At 36.9% G+C, this 14,592-nt stretch overlaps 3 protein-coding genes across 5 annotated transcripts in view; 2 read left to right on the plus strand and 1 right to left on the minus strand.

Annotated features, from left to right (window-relative positions):
• The first annotated feature begins 916 nt into the window (after window positions 1-916).
• LOC132169445 (uncharacterized) lies at window positions 917-1,324 on the plus strand. Its single transcript, XM_059580478.1, has one exon. The coding sequence runs from the start codon at window positions 917-919 to the stop codon at window positions 1,322-1,324; it is 408 nt and encodes a 135-aa protein (XP_059436461.1).
• A 4,337-nt stretch (window positions 1,325-5,661) lies between these two features.
• Window positions 5,662-14,592, plus strand: part of LOC132171129 (nuclear intron maturase 1, mitochondrial) — an 11,057-nt gene continuing 2,126 nt past the window's right edge. The window contains exons 1-2 of one of the 3 annotated variants that reach the window (XM_059582361.1): window positions 5,662-8,489; window positions 9,354-9,884. In XM_059582361.1, the coding sequence (XP_059438344.1) occupies window positions 5,825-7,927 (2,103 nt within the window). In that variant the 5' untranslated portion in view covers window positions 5,662-5,824 and the 3' untranslated portion in view covers window positions 7,928-8,489; window positions 9,354-9,884. Of the gene's footprint in view, window positions 9,885-14,592 lie in introns of those variants that run through there. The other 2 variants (XM_059582363.1, XM_059582362.1) reach the window with 2 other exon arrangements.
• LOC132169446 (uncharacterized) lies at window positions 10,244-10,714 on the minus strand. Its single transcript, XM_059580479.1, has one exon. The coding sequence runs from the start codon at window positions 10,712-10,714 to the stop codon at window positions 10,244-10,246; it is 471 nt and encodes a 156-aa protein (XP_059436462.1).

Below are 14,592 nucleotides of genomic sequence, written 5' to 3' on the forward strand. Positions count from 1 at the left end.
CTTGATTAATACTTATACAATACTTATACATTTGATTAATGCTATACTTGCAAGTCTTTTATATCTTTGTTAGTACATGGTTGGAGACACGTTAACCGCTAAGAAAGATTTTAATACCCTCTAATAATCACATGTTGACACGTATTAACAAGTTGTAAAATAATTATCTGATGGTAATTTTTCCTATCTAATACTCTACTTAGTAATTATCTAGGCAAGTCATCCCACTACTTTTTAATTTTAATTTTTAATTTTTAATTTTTAATTTTTAATTTTTAATTTTTTTTTTTTTTGGGTAAGTACTGTACACAACTTCTATATATGCATGGCTTCTTTGTCAGAGTAAACCTCCATGAACCTTCCTCCTATGTCTTTTGTATTTGGTTAAAAAAATAAAAATAAAATGTAACATTAGAAACTACCACTATCTCAGTGCAAATATTGATGTGAATTAGCTCTTGTTAAAAAAAAAAAATCAAAATAATAAATTAACATGTCACATTAGCATAGTAAAATAATGGTGAAATAAAAGTGTGATTTATATCAATTTTTTTTTTTTTTTTTTTTTTTATTTTAAAAAAAATGTTATGGTAGGGGGTGACTTTTAGTTTGTAGGGCATCCCCATGCTATGTAGTCCCATTAATTGTGCAAATCAAGTCTTGTATCCCAATCATCAATGTTGGTTAAACTTAAAATATACATATACCCAAAACCCCAGTTTTCAAAGTGGTTAATTAACTCCATAAATCCCAAAGTATATATATATATATATATATTAGTCAATTGAAAATTACAGATTAATCCAATAGCCCTGACCTTCAGAAAAGTTGAAAACCATTGAAAGTCCAAATCTTCTCTTTCCTTTCAGAATTTACACCCACAAATGCACCAAAACCACTCAATCTCTCAGCTCTCATGGGTTTCAACAAAAACTTGAACAACTTCTTGGCCGCCATTCTCTTCCTCTTTCTCCTGATCATCACCCCCACTTCCCCTTCCCCTTCCTCCCCCCATGAAATCCAACCCAAAGCCCCGCCGGCCGCCATTCACGGCCCCCCGGCGGAGTTCCGAGTGTTCCACCACAAGAACACCAACACATTCTTCTTAGACAAAGAAGAAGAGCTCATGAGCAAGAAGAAGAGGATGATCAGCAGAAGGAAAATCCCGAAAAGAAAGAAGATGAAGAAGAACAGGATCAAAGCCGCCAGGCCTTTCTCAGTGATGCTTCCAAAGGGTTTTGTCCCTCCCTCAGGTTCATCTCCTTGCCACAATGAATACCCCACATCCGTCTCCTACTGCGAGCTCTCCACCACAAAACCATAGAGTTTTTATCATCTCTTTGCACTTAATTTCTTTGTATCTTTCTTGGTATTCTTGTTTAGATGATGATGATCTTGGGTAACTCGGGTGATCTTAGTCAAAACAATCATTATAGATGTTCTTTCTTTGAATAGTGTAATTCTTGCATATTACATTTTGTAGAAATGATATGTTTTTTTCCCACAATTTTCTTTTGAAGAGGAAAAGAATATAGTAAGATAGATTTTTGATCAGCAGGCTCATAAGGGTATTCTTTCTTTGTATGAATTAATTATCAGCAAATATTAATTAGAGAATTTTTGGGACCATGCCATTTTGACTTTGGAGAATTTATTTTTTGAGTAATGAAAAATTGCATTAATGGAGTGGGAATTTTGACATTTTAGAAGCTGAGATGTCTGTTACGTAGTTTGACATCCTAGTATGTTTTTCCTTGCTCCTTCGAATTTAATGGAAGTGGACCCAATATGTTTGTGTGGCTCAAAGGTGTAGCCAAAAAATACAGCAGGATGAAAAGCACGTGAGTTTGCATCGTTGATGGGGCTCTTCTTTCACGGGCCGGCTATTGACATTTTCGTAGCGTGTACTCCATGCATGCAATGGGGAGGCTCACTTTGCTATGTGTTTGCACAAATCTATAGGATCTATATATATATATATATATATATATATATATATATATATATATATATATATATATAAGCTTTGTTTGGTAGGTGAGAATGTCAAAGTCTCCTTCCCGTGGTGCTTGTCTTGCCATGTGAGCTTTTGAATGGATGCTGCCCACTCGGCATTGATTAGATAAGTTAAAAAGTTGATGTTGTTTAGTAGGTTATTAATTAGGGTGCGTTTGAAATTGCGATTTTATATAAATAATTTGTGTTTTTAAAAGATATTGCAAAACGTAAAATGTTTGGCATTGCAATTTAAAAAGCACTTAATCTAGAATATGAAAAAAAAATTCGATTTTAATAAGCAAGCTAGGGGATGCTGATTTGAAAAAACGCGAATTTAAACCAAAATAATGATTTCGCATAACAAATATTTGATAAAAATGTATTTTTTAACATGTTTTATCAAAAGCCTTTGTGATTTCAAAAATACATTTTTTAAAATTGAATTTATTGAACCCGCAATCCCAAACAGACCTTTAATGGTTTGATAGTGAAAATTAATATTTGAATCAACACACATTTAAAAAAAATAAGGGGAAAGTCCAGATAACCCTCTCAAACTACCACTCAATTGACAATGTTCCTCTCAAACTTTCAATTGTGACAATGTCCCCCCTAAACTACAAAAAATTGTCAATGTTCCCCCAATGACGAAATTACCCTTAGTAAAATTTAAAAAAAAAAACTAAAATTTCTAGAAAAAACCTAAAACTAACCAAAAAAAAAATCCAAACGTTGGCCATTTTTTTAAAAATCAATTTTATAAGAAAAAAATTAAAAAAATTTCGATTTTTTTTTTTTTTTTATAAAAATTGAAAATTTTCGTTTTTTTAGTTTTATAATTTTATTTAAATAAAAATTTATGTTTAAAAAAAATAAAATTTTCGTTTAATAAAATGAAATTTTTTGTTTTTTTTTTTAATATTATTTTTAAATTAAAATTTTTCGTTTTTTAAAAAAACTCATTTTTTTTTTGAATTTATAGGGGTATTTTTGTCTTATTGAGAAATCTATAGGGGTATTTTTGTCTTATTGTTAGTCTTGTAGGGGACATTGACAATGTTTTGATAGTTTTGAGGGGATATTGTCACAATTGAAAGTTTGAGGGGACATTGTCAATTGGGTGGTAGTTTGAAGGGAGTATGTGGACTTTACCCAAAAAATAAATAAATAAATAAATAAATAAAAATCAATAGTTGATTTTTAGTGTCATGTCATTCTAGTTGTATGACTGTTGGTATTGATTTTTTTTTCCTTTCCTTTTAATAGAAGCTGATTAAAGGGTTAATGAGTACTACTCTATTAACTTAATGAGATGAGAGTTAAGTATGCAGCTTTACTCAAAAGTCAAAGTTCTTCGGATGAAATTAGTACATGCCTTGAGTAATAACTAGTATCAACATTAACGAGTTATAATTGGTTCTTTCAAAACGGTTAAAATTTCAAACAGTGGTATGTTCGTTTATTTCGGCGTAAATTTTTTTTTGAAATTTTTGTGTTTAGTGAGACATAAAATATTGATAAATTTGAAAATATTTTCGGTTGACCAAAGAAAATAATCTTCATGAGGGGCAAAATGATTTACGATTCTTATCTATGTAAATAATTTTCTGCCACTTTCTTACACTCTGGCCAAGCAATTCTCAAATGACCCCTTATGGGGGCTTACTTGTCCAAATAAGTATCAGGCTGTCCGAACACCTCCATAGGTAGGTGTGGTCCACAAGGATGCTCTCAGCCTCTCACAATTGCTTGCCCCAATTGAAAGTAATATGGACAAATAATTATACAAATCTTAATCCTAACCTTGAAAGCTTTTTATTCTTATACACTTTTTTCATATTATATGAAAATCAGATCCTTAGCATTATTATTTGTTAACTTAACTTCCTTAGCGAAAAAAAAGAAAAAATTATAAAGAGAAGCTTAAGAAAAAAATAAAAATAACTTCACTTAGAACTTCTGAACTACCAAGCGTTTTGAAAAAACTTTTCAAATTTCAAAAACTCTCAATTTCACCCTTTGAACTTTCTATTTGATGCAATTGACCCCCCCTTCTGTCAATTTTTGCAGTTAAACCATAACGGAAACCACTAAACAGACCAAATTACCTTTCAATTTTCTTTAATTTTATTTTAAATTTTAAATTAATGTTAAATTTGAAATTTTATAAAAGTTTCAGGGGTATAAAAGTCATTTTATCACTTTTAACGTCTAAAAATTGACGGAGGGGAGTAAATTGCATTAAATTGAAAGTTCGGGAGTAAAATTGAGAGGTTTTGAAATTTAAGGGAGTCTTTTCAAATAGCATGATACTTCAAGGATCCTTGGTGAAGTTTTTTTTTTTTTTTTTTTTTTTAATTTTTTTTTTTAAATAGGAGACCCCTGAACTACTACGCGATTTGATAAGTCCCAAAACTTCAAAACTTCTTAATTTAAACTCCTGAACTTTCAATTGTAATCAATTTGAACCCTTCCGTTATATTTAGCCGTTAACTTTTAAGAGCATTCCCAATAGAAGAACCAAATATTACTTTTATTTAAAATGGCTCTTCAAATATTTAAAAAACCCCCTACATTGGATTAGCCAAAAGAAAATGTAAAATAGATATTTGATTGGAAGAGCTAAAAACAAAGTTAAATGTAGCAGGACTTTTCAAGGGAGCTATTTTATTTTTCATTGTTTCTCTCACATGTTTTCTCTTTTTCTCAAATCTTTTCCTACTTTTTTTCTACATGTTCTCTTTTTCCCAAAAATTTTTCCATTTTTCGCTCACATGTTCTCCTTTTTTTCAAAACTTTTATTACTTTTAATAATATTTTAATAGAATAGATAGAAATATAACTAATCGGATGTAGAGACATTTAAAAATGGCTTAACTAAACTAGATAAAAGTAAGTTTTTATAAGTTATTTTACATAAAAATATGGCTCCTCCATTGGGAATGTTCTAACCACAATACCTAAAAAGATCAACATATTCTTGATTTTCATTTTTTTTAATTATTATTATTTTTTATCTTTAAAGCAAAAAAGAAGAAGAAAAATAAAAAAAAGACCCGTGGGTCAGCATACCCACAGCTGGGTTTGGTCAGGACCCAAACGTGGGTCAACAAACCCACGCGGGTCTCTGGCTGAGACCCAGCCGTGGGCCAGCATATCCACACGGGTCTCCTAACCCACGCGAGTTTGGCCGTGACCCAACGTGGGTCTGCTTACCCATTGCTGGGTCCCGACCAGACCTAGCCGTGGGTCTGTTGACCCACGGTGGGTCCCGACCAGACCTAGCCGTGGGTCTGTTGACCCACGGTGGGTCTCTGGTTGAGACCCAACGTGGGTTACAAGGCTAGAAGCTTTTTTTTTTTTTTTTTACTTTATTTATTTTTTAATTTTTTAATTTGGAATTAAGGCTAAATTTGAAATTTTATAAAAAAATTAGGGATATAAGCATCATTGTCTCACTTTTAGCATTTAGAATCTGACAAAAGGGTTGAAATCGACTATAATTGAAACTTCAAGCGTTCAAATTGAGAAATTTTGAAATTTTAAGGGGCTTATCAAATTGCATAGTAATCTAGGGTAAAGTGAAAGTTAGGCAAAAAAATATTACGAAGAGAAAGAGATGACAAGTTAATTCGCTCATACAATCTCTACCATCTCCTGCCCCAAAAACAAAACCCCCATCTTTCTCATTCCAATCAAAACGTCCACCCAGAGTTTGCTGACATTTGCTTCCAATTGCATGCATGTCTAAGCCAAGCCCCGAAGGTATACTCTCTCGCTCGTAATCATTCATCAACCAAACCGAAACAAAGAAGACAAAAAAGAAATGTCACTGAGAACAACCATCAAACACCTCCACTGCCACCACGTCCACTGCCTCCTCAAGCCCCGCTCATCCTCTCGCTCTGTCTCCTCCCTCACCACCCACCACCCACCACCACCACCACAACACCAGAGTCTCCAAAGCCAAGACCCATACGCACTCCTGAAGGAGGACCCAATCCAAATCTGCTCGTCCCTCTGGGTCAAGACCTTCTCGTCCCCACCCAACGCCACCTTCCCCAACCTCACCGGGTTCCTCTCCAAGCTCGACCTCTGGGTCCTCGCCTACCAGCGCTCCTGCGCCCACGTGACCGGCACGTTCCCTCCCCGCAACGCCATTCACTTCCACGTCCTCTCCGACCTGCTCTCCCTCCGAAACGCCGTCGTCCGCGGCCAATTCCTGTGGAACAGGAAGGCCCAGCAGTACATTCGGAGCCCCAACGAGAAGCCCTTTACCAAATTGTTCTCTAAACGCAAGCTCCAGGCGATTCTTGAATCCGACGAGCCGTGCTTCCAGGACCGGGTCGTTCAGGAGGTCTTGTTGATGGTGTTGGAGCCGGTTTTCGAGGCCCGGTTCTCGCCGAAATCGCACGCGTTTCGGCCCGGTCGTAGCGCTCACACTGTGATTCGGACGATTCGGAGTAACTTTGCTGGGTACTTGTGGTTCCTGAAAGGAGATTTGAGTGAGATTTTCGACAATGTGGACGGGAATGTGGTATTGAATTGTGTTGAAAAGGCCGTGAAGGATAGGAAAGTGTTGGGTTTGATCAAATCGGCGCTTAGAGGACAGGTTCGAGATCGGTCACAATCAAAAACTGAAGATAAAGAAGAGACGAGGAAGAAGAGGAAAAAGAAGGCGCCTAAGAAGAAGAAGATTCTCAACGAGAATGAGCCGAAGCCGGACCCTTATTGGTTAAGAACTTTCTTCAATTTTGCGCCCAAAGAGGCTGCCAAGGTACCCTCTTATGGCTATTGTGGAATCCTTAGTCCTTTATTTGCAAATGTGTGTCTTAATGAATTGGATCACATGATGGAAGATAAAATAGTTGATTTTTTTAGGCCATCTAAACTTGATTCGATATGGAAAGATTCGATTGATGATGGTTGTCATAACCCGGCTTGGCCGGAGTTTGTTCCATCTGCTGGGAAAGAGAAAACTAGAAAAATGGATTATATACGATATGGGGGTCATTTCTTGATTGGGATACGGGGGCCGAGAGAGGATGTGGTGCAAGTTAGAAAGGAAATCATTGAGTTTTGTGAGAGCAAATTTGGGTTAAGGTTGGATAATTCGAAGGTGGAGATAGAACACATTACCAGGGGTATACAGTTCTTGGATCATATAATTTGTCGCAGGGTGATACACCCGACACTGCGATACACTGCCACTGGGGGTAATATCAGGAGTGAACAGGGTGTAGGTACTTTGCTTTCGGTTACTGCTAGCTTACAACAATGTATTCGCCAATTCAGGCGGCTTGAGTTAGTTAAGGGTGATAAGGATCCTGAGCCACTGCCTTGCAATCCAATGTTGTATTCAGGTCAAGCTCATACAAATTCCCAGATGAATAAGTTTCTTGAGACCATGGCCGATTGGTACAGATATGCTGATAATCGCAAGAAAGTTGTTGGCTTTTGTGCTTATGTGATTAGGAGCTCTTTGGCTAAACTTTATGCTGCAAGGTATAGACTAAAGTCTCGTGCTAAGGTGTATAAGATAGCTTCACGTGATCTTAGCCATCCACTGAGGGAGAGCAGTAACAATTCAGCTCCTGAATATTCAGATCTTTTGAGGATGGGACTCGTTGATGCTATTCAAGGTGTTCAGTTTTCTCACATGTCTTTGATTCCATCATGTGATTACACTCCATTTCCAAGGAACTGGGTCCCAGCTCATGAGAAGGTGTTGCGAGAGTATATTAGACTGGAAGACCCAAAATTCTTCTGTGACATTCATAAATCAATAAAACGGCATGGTTTAAGTTTGCCTCAAGATGAGATATCTGAGATTCTTTGGGACTATAAAACGCTTGGGGTCTGGAGCCGTCAGTCCAATGATGAAGATAAAACAGGCGATGGTTTGGAGAAGGTGGATGAGGCACTGTGAATGAATTAGGTTATGGATGTAAAGAAGAAATTTTGAATCTTGAAATTAAACTTAATGGAAAGTTGGCTATGGTGGGAGTTCCTTTTGATATGGTCATGGGGCATCATCCATCTTCATTAATACTTGTCAACCGCAAACACTTGGACACAAAAGTTATCAGACTAGATGGCTAAATACAGTACATGATTGACACTTCAATACCCTCTCAGAAATGAATTTGCAGTCATTCTCAAGTGATTGTCTTTCACCAAGAAGGAATTTGTCCATAAGGTGGAAGTTATTGAAATGAGAGTGTTGATATGGAAACTAGCAGGACAAGGACGGACTTGAAATGATTACACTCATGAGTAGTGAGCAGTGGCACTAACTGGGGAACTAGATGAGATTAGATTTTATAGAATTTCTTGACTCATGCAGTAGACAAGAATGACTGCTCCTGAAGGGATTGATATGTTTCAAGCTGAATGTGCTAGCTGAGAAAAGAGGAAGGCTAAGGACATGGCCGAGATAGCAAAGTGGACTTGCCTGCATATAAAATTACAGGAAAGTTCCCAGAAAAAAGGTAAACAACCTTGAGAATAATTTCTATAAGATCTTGGTACAAATCAAGCTCTTTGTGCCCTCCAATGAGAGATTGACACGTCAGCATAGAACAAGAAAAGCAAATGTTACCAAAAAACCGGATCTCACCTCTTTTATCACTATCTACGGAAAAAAAAAAAAAAAATCTTCCCCATTTGCCTAATCTCTCACCTTTCTTGTGAGAAAAATCGCACAGCTCAGGCCGAACACCAGTTGAGAATGAGATGAGTGAGACAAACCCAAGCGCAGGCCACTTGTATACAGGCAAGCCACTCCAAGAGTCATGCAAAACCACGTTCCATATGGCGCTTGTCACTCACTGTTGCCATTCCACATACATATGGCAAATCCTCCCGGACCAACGACCTCCTCTTTCATACTAAAACCTTGTCTTTCTTATTCTTTGCTTCTCCCAAATTCTATGCTCAAACGAATTTTCTCTCCCACTCTTCACCCTTTTTCTCTCACCCAACTAAATTGCTTTTTCTCTCAACCATTTTCCCTCAACCCATTCACTCCCTTAAGGTCTTGGCCATGGCTGGACGACCCTCAAGACCTGCACCGCGTTCTCATGAGTACACTAACGTTTGGCCTAGGCGGCTTTCGGTAGATGGTGAGAGATTAGGCTTTTTTTTTTTTTTTTTTGCTTTTTTTGTTCTAAGCTGATGTGTCAACTTCTCATTGGAGGGCACAAAGTGCTTGGTTTGTGCCAAGATCTTATAGAAGTTATTCTCAAACAATCTCATGTAAATGCTGAAAAACATCATGTGAATGTGTTTCCTCACGATGATAGTAGACTGTCTGTTTTGGCATTAACAATCTGTGTTCTTTTTTGATGTTATAGTGCTTGTGGAACCATGCAGGTTTGTGCCTAATCCTGCTTAGAGAAGACTTGGTAAAGATGAGCATTTTTTGCTCAAATTTGATTGGCTTATCGCTGGTAAGGCATGCTTTCTTTCTACATGTACGCCTAAACTTAAATGGTTTAGTACTTAAAAAACATTTCATAAGAATAACAGCTTATTTCAGAATTTATTTTTACATTATTAATTTTTCCTCTATTTGGTGGTGCATCCAAAGTTTTTTGATTTGGGTGAGGGATTCAAAACCTAACTAACGTTAGGTATTGCATGAGTCATCCAAATCCTCTGAGATTGCATCAGGCATTTGTTGCTTTTGCATTGTAGCTATGGGGAGTGAGATAATTTTAATATCATCGTATTACGTGGTAAACTACTTTTTCCCAAGGGTGTCTCTCAAACTACCCTGAAAACCAATCATCCCATGCGGTTTTTCATGGTTTTGAAGCTGCACCCTGGAACAGAAACTATCAGAGAATGAAGCTTCCATAATCCAAAAAATAAAGGATTCTCGATTTAGGCAATTTATATCTGACAGTTGATATGTGTTAAAATTTCCAATTGAGTGGGAAGAAAGAAAATGATCCTAAATGTATGTGAACTAGAAAGAAATAGTTTTATTGCAACAGCATCAAAATCTTAACTTCTACTTGCTTACTACATAGCGTTCCAAAGGATTCATGGAAACCAAATGGATGCTATAGAACTTTTCTTGTCTAAAATAACCATATAAGAATCTCTAAAAAGAGAAACAGTTGAACTTCAGCCTCCATAAACCCCCACTACATTATTCATTATGTAAGGCCTTATTCTAGATTTTTCTTCTTTCTTTTTTCCCCTTAGTGGATACCTTAAAATCCTTGATGATAAGAGTTCAGTTTTTGCTCTCCTGACCCTTAGCCTTATCATCTTCGAGCTCAAATGCTGCAACTGGGAATGCGCGACTCAGGCCGCCGGGAACCGCAAACACAACCTTGTCTGAAGAAGGATCTTGAAGGTAGATCTCGCAAATTGCTACCCAAATGATCATCTCCCTCACCTTGACACCAGTAATATTCCTTAGCCTGCCATTTTCAATGAACATCGTGATCTCGGCATCATAAGAGACAGTCTTAGTGATGCGCTTAAACCTATGCTCCTTCTTGCTCTTCTGCTTCATCCATACAAACCCGGAGGAACGGTCATGGCCTATCTCCTCGATGTCCAGCGGTAAGAGACCTTTAGGGAGAGAGAGCCCCTCCAGCAGTTCATGAACTTTTTGCTTGCTGAGAGCTGCACCATGGTAAATCTCTGCCTTATCTCTATAAGACTCAATCATTTGAGATCCCTTCACTTGAGTTTCCATTTTTGGGTTTGAGTTTTCTAGTGAAAAATACTGGTGATGAGGGGAATCAAGTGCTGGTTGTAAGCGGGGAGGGATGGGGCTTTATATGCATAACTATTGTACTTTGTTGTTTGGCATGCATTTAAAAATTAGCTTTGTGATTTGGTAAGGTTTGTAGATTTCTAGCAAACTAAATGTTGGAAATTTATTATTTATTTTTTTATTTTTATAGCACAAAAGGTATTTTGGCTAATCTGCTTGAGGAGAAAAATGGCTCATATTAGCTTATACCATTTGGCTGATCTACTAGAGATGACCCTCTCTCTACTTGTGAAATTCCCTTCTACCTTGTCAAAGAGTACTAGCATGGTTGTTTGGTTTATGTAGGCAGTAAATAGAGTGGGAAGTGAGATGATGTCCACAATTTAGTTATGTTTCCCTTTCATAGCCAACAATGCTCTCATGAGTATATTGACTTATTTACTTCGAATATTTAGTAGGATCGCCGACCCTATGCTATGAGAACCCAAAATTAAATGTTCAAGATCCATCTAGCTGGTTTGGTGCCACTCTTAAATCTTATTGACTAATGTCCTGTTGGGTGCCTAACATTGTTGAATTGGCTGTGAAACCAATCCTAAATGCTCCCAAGGTCCTTGTTACTCTAGCTAGATCATCAATATCTACCGGAACTCCGACAGCTATTGGAGGGACCGTGTCATATTAGAGCATTCCAAATGAACTAGCTAGTTTTTAACTAAAATTTGGCTAGAAAACTAACGGTTTTTGGGCACCCCACATCAAACTTCCGAAATCTTTCTCAACTCTATTTAAATATTTTTCTGTGTTCAATACTTTATTCTTGGGCTAAGTAACATGTCACTCAGAAATATGATGATCATTGTTGTTGAAGGTTCATGCAAACTTATATCAGTCATTGCGCTTTAATTTGATCTTGTTTTATTTTGTCTTCTACATTTTTTTTCTTTTTTTGAAGAAACTTCACAAAATCTCCCTAAACTTTCACCTTTTTCTGAAATTATCTCTCCAAAATTTAAAACTCTTAATTTAAGGTATCAAACTTTCAATTTTTTACAACGTCCCCCTCCGTTAGGTTTTTTCATTAAATCTTGTCAAATTTTCAAAATATCTTTTATTATATATATATATATATATATATATATATATATATGCAAAGATTCAGGCGGAGGTATTTTTTGCTAATCTTGCTAAATCCTAACAACACCTGAATCTTTGCAATTTTCTATAATAAAAAAATAGGGGTATTTTAATAGATAGAAAACATTTAGGGGGAGAAACCCTAAGCCTTGTAAAACTCTAAGGCCCCCTCCAGAGCCCCGCTGCCTCAGGGGAGGAGGGATGCCCGTTGCCTGCATCCCTCCTCCCTTCCTTGCTTCCCGATTTTTGTTTTAGGTTTGTTTCTGTCTTTGGTGTTTTCTGTTCTGTTGTGCTTATGTTCTCTCTCGGTGGGTACTGCTTTTGGGGGTTTTCACTCAAACTTTCCCCCTTCCTGTTTGTTTGTGTGTGCTGCCGATCTCCTCCGCGCTAGCTTCGCTGCTCACCGCTCGCTGTCGGGTCTTTTCACGCGCCCCTCCCGTGCCAAGCTTTTTGTGCCACCTTCCGCCGCGGTTTCCGGCCAGTTCGCGATTGGCCTCCTCCGGTTGCTATGACCCGCTTTGAGTGTTTTTCGCATTTATTTTCCTGTTTTGTTGTTTTTCTGTTTTGTATTTCCTTTGAGTTCCCCTGTATTTGGTTTTATTTGCTGTAATTTCTTTTCCTGCATTAGTTTTATTGTTCCATTTATTTCCCTGTATGGTTTTATTTATGCTTGTAATAAGGCTTTCTCCTCCTACTTTGTTGCGCCCGGTTGCTGCCTGATATTATTGGTCCAAACCTTTGGGTTGTGGATGTGAAATTTATCCTAACTTTCGAGTCAAGGAGGATGAGTATCGGCTTGTGGGTTTTGCTCTCAAGGCCGAGGAATAAGTATCGGCTTGAGAGTTTTGCTCTCAAGGCCGAGGAATAAGCGCTACCTATGCATTAGATGGTGTCTGTTTGATGCAGATCTGAGTTTTCAACCTGATATTTAGTCATAGGTTAGCGGATGTTGTGTTTTGATTGATTTGGTCTATTGTTGATGACTGTATCTTTAGCTTCGACTATGATTTGCTTCAGAGCTTTTTGCTCTGTTTGTAAGAGCTTTAGGCTCGCAACTTTTATCAATGAATGAGTATGGTATGTTTCAAAAAAAAAAAAAAAAAACTCTCTATGTGTTTTTTTTCGGAAATTGACTCCCTGAGTCAATCGAAACTATAATAAATTCCCTATCGTCAAAAATTTTTAACAGCCATTAGGGCCACTCAAAACTCTCTGTTTTACTTTATTAAAATATTAATTTTTTATTAATTTAATTTAAAAAAATTAAATCTTCAAAAAAAAAAAAAAAAAAATTGAAGGGTGGCCAGGGGTGGCACCCCCCAACCCCTGCAGCCACCCCCAGGTAGGGCTGTAAATGAGCCGAGCCAAGTCGAGCTTTGCCAATACTGGGTCAGCTCATTACAAAGGGGAAATAATTGAGCCGGTCTCGAGCTCAAGCCGAGCTAGAAAACCATTGCCCGAACTCGGCTCATTGGAAACTACATTGGCTTAGGATCGAGCTTGGGCTCACTAGAATGGGAAATTCGAGCCAAGTCGAGTACTCGAGTGGCTCGACTCGGCTCGAGCACGAAAATGTTGAGTTAATTTCTTTCCAGTTTATCGAGCCCGAGCCCGAGCTCGAGCCCGGTTAACGGGCCAGACGAGCCTTAAATGTGTGGCTCGGCCCATTTAAGGCTCGTTTAATGGTCCAGTTTATTGAGCCCGAGCCCGAGCCCAGTTAAAGGGTCAAACAAGTCTTAAAATGTGTGGCCCAGCCCATTTAAGGCTCGTTTAATGGTTAAAAAAGAAGTAAAAATTCATATCACTAAAAATTCAAATTCAGTGAACAAAAACACAAAATTCATCATAAAAATTCAATATAATTGTATGATTGTATCTACATCAGCAAACAGCCATATGACAAACTACAAGCAAATTGGAAATGAACATAATATAGATTACAAAGCAAATTCTAAATGAACCTTTAATAGAGATTACAAGCTAATTGAAAATGAATCTATAATAGAGATTACAAGCAAATTGAAAATAAACCAAAAACAGGGATTACAAGCTAACACAAAATGAACCTATAATAGAGATTACAAGCAAACTCAAAATGAACCTAAAATAGAGATTACAATGAAACTCAAAATGAACCTAAAATAGAGAATACAAGCAAACTCAAAATGAACCTATAATAAAAATTACAAGCAAAAAAAAAAATGAACGTATAATAGAGATTACAAGGAAACTCAAAATGAACCAATAATAGAGATTACAAGCAAACTCAAAATGAACCTATAATAAAGATTACAAGCAAATTCAAAATGAACATAAACAACAAGATTACTTAAAACAAGATACAACAATTTTGGTTCCCAGTTGCAGACTTGCAGTTGCCACAAACTGGCTCTCTGAGTCTTTGCATTCAATGATTTAAAATTAGTTACATGATTCACATGAACAAGTTAATATAATCAAATTCAGAAAGAGATAAAAGATTATAGACCAATAAGAAAAATGCAACTAAATTACACAGCCCTAGTTGCCACAGGCCCACACAGACAGTCACTGCATTCAATGAAAAAGAAAATTGTTAGATGTTTTTAACTCCCTTGCAAGTTGTCAAGGGAGAATTATCACTTAAGATTATGCAAATGGACATTTTAATGATTGTTCAAAAACCAGATATGCAAAAACAATGGGAGGGCAGAATGAACACAAGTTGATGCATGATATAG

The sequence above is a fragment of the Corylus avellana genome, chromosome ca2 (genome assembly GCF_901000735.1).
Source record: "Corylus avellana chromosome ca2, CavTom2PMs-1.0".
Classification (NCBI taxonomy): Eukaryota; Viridiplantae; Streptophyta; class Magnoliopsida; order Fagales; family Betulaceae; genus Corylus; species Corylus avellana.

Coding starts and splice junctions, on each gene's coding strand:
- LOC132169446 (XM_059580479.1), bottom strand. CDS start 10,714: ATGGAAACTCAAGTGAAGGGATCTCAAATGATTGAGTCTTATAGAGAT.
- LOC132169445 (XM_059580478.1), top strand. CDS start 917: ATGGGTTTCAACAAAAACTTGAACAACTTCTTGGCCGCCATTCTCTTC.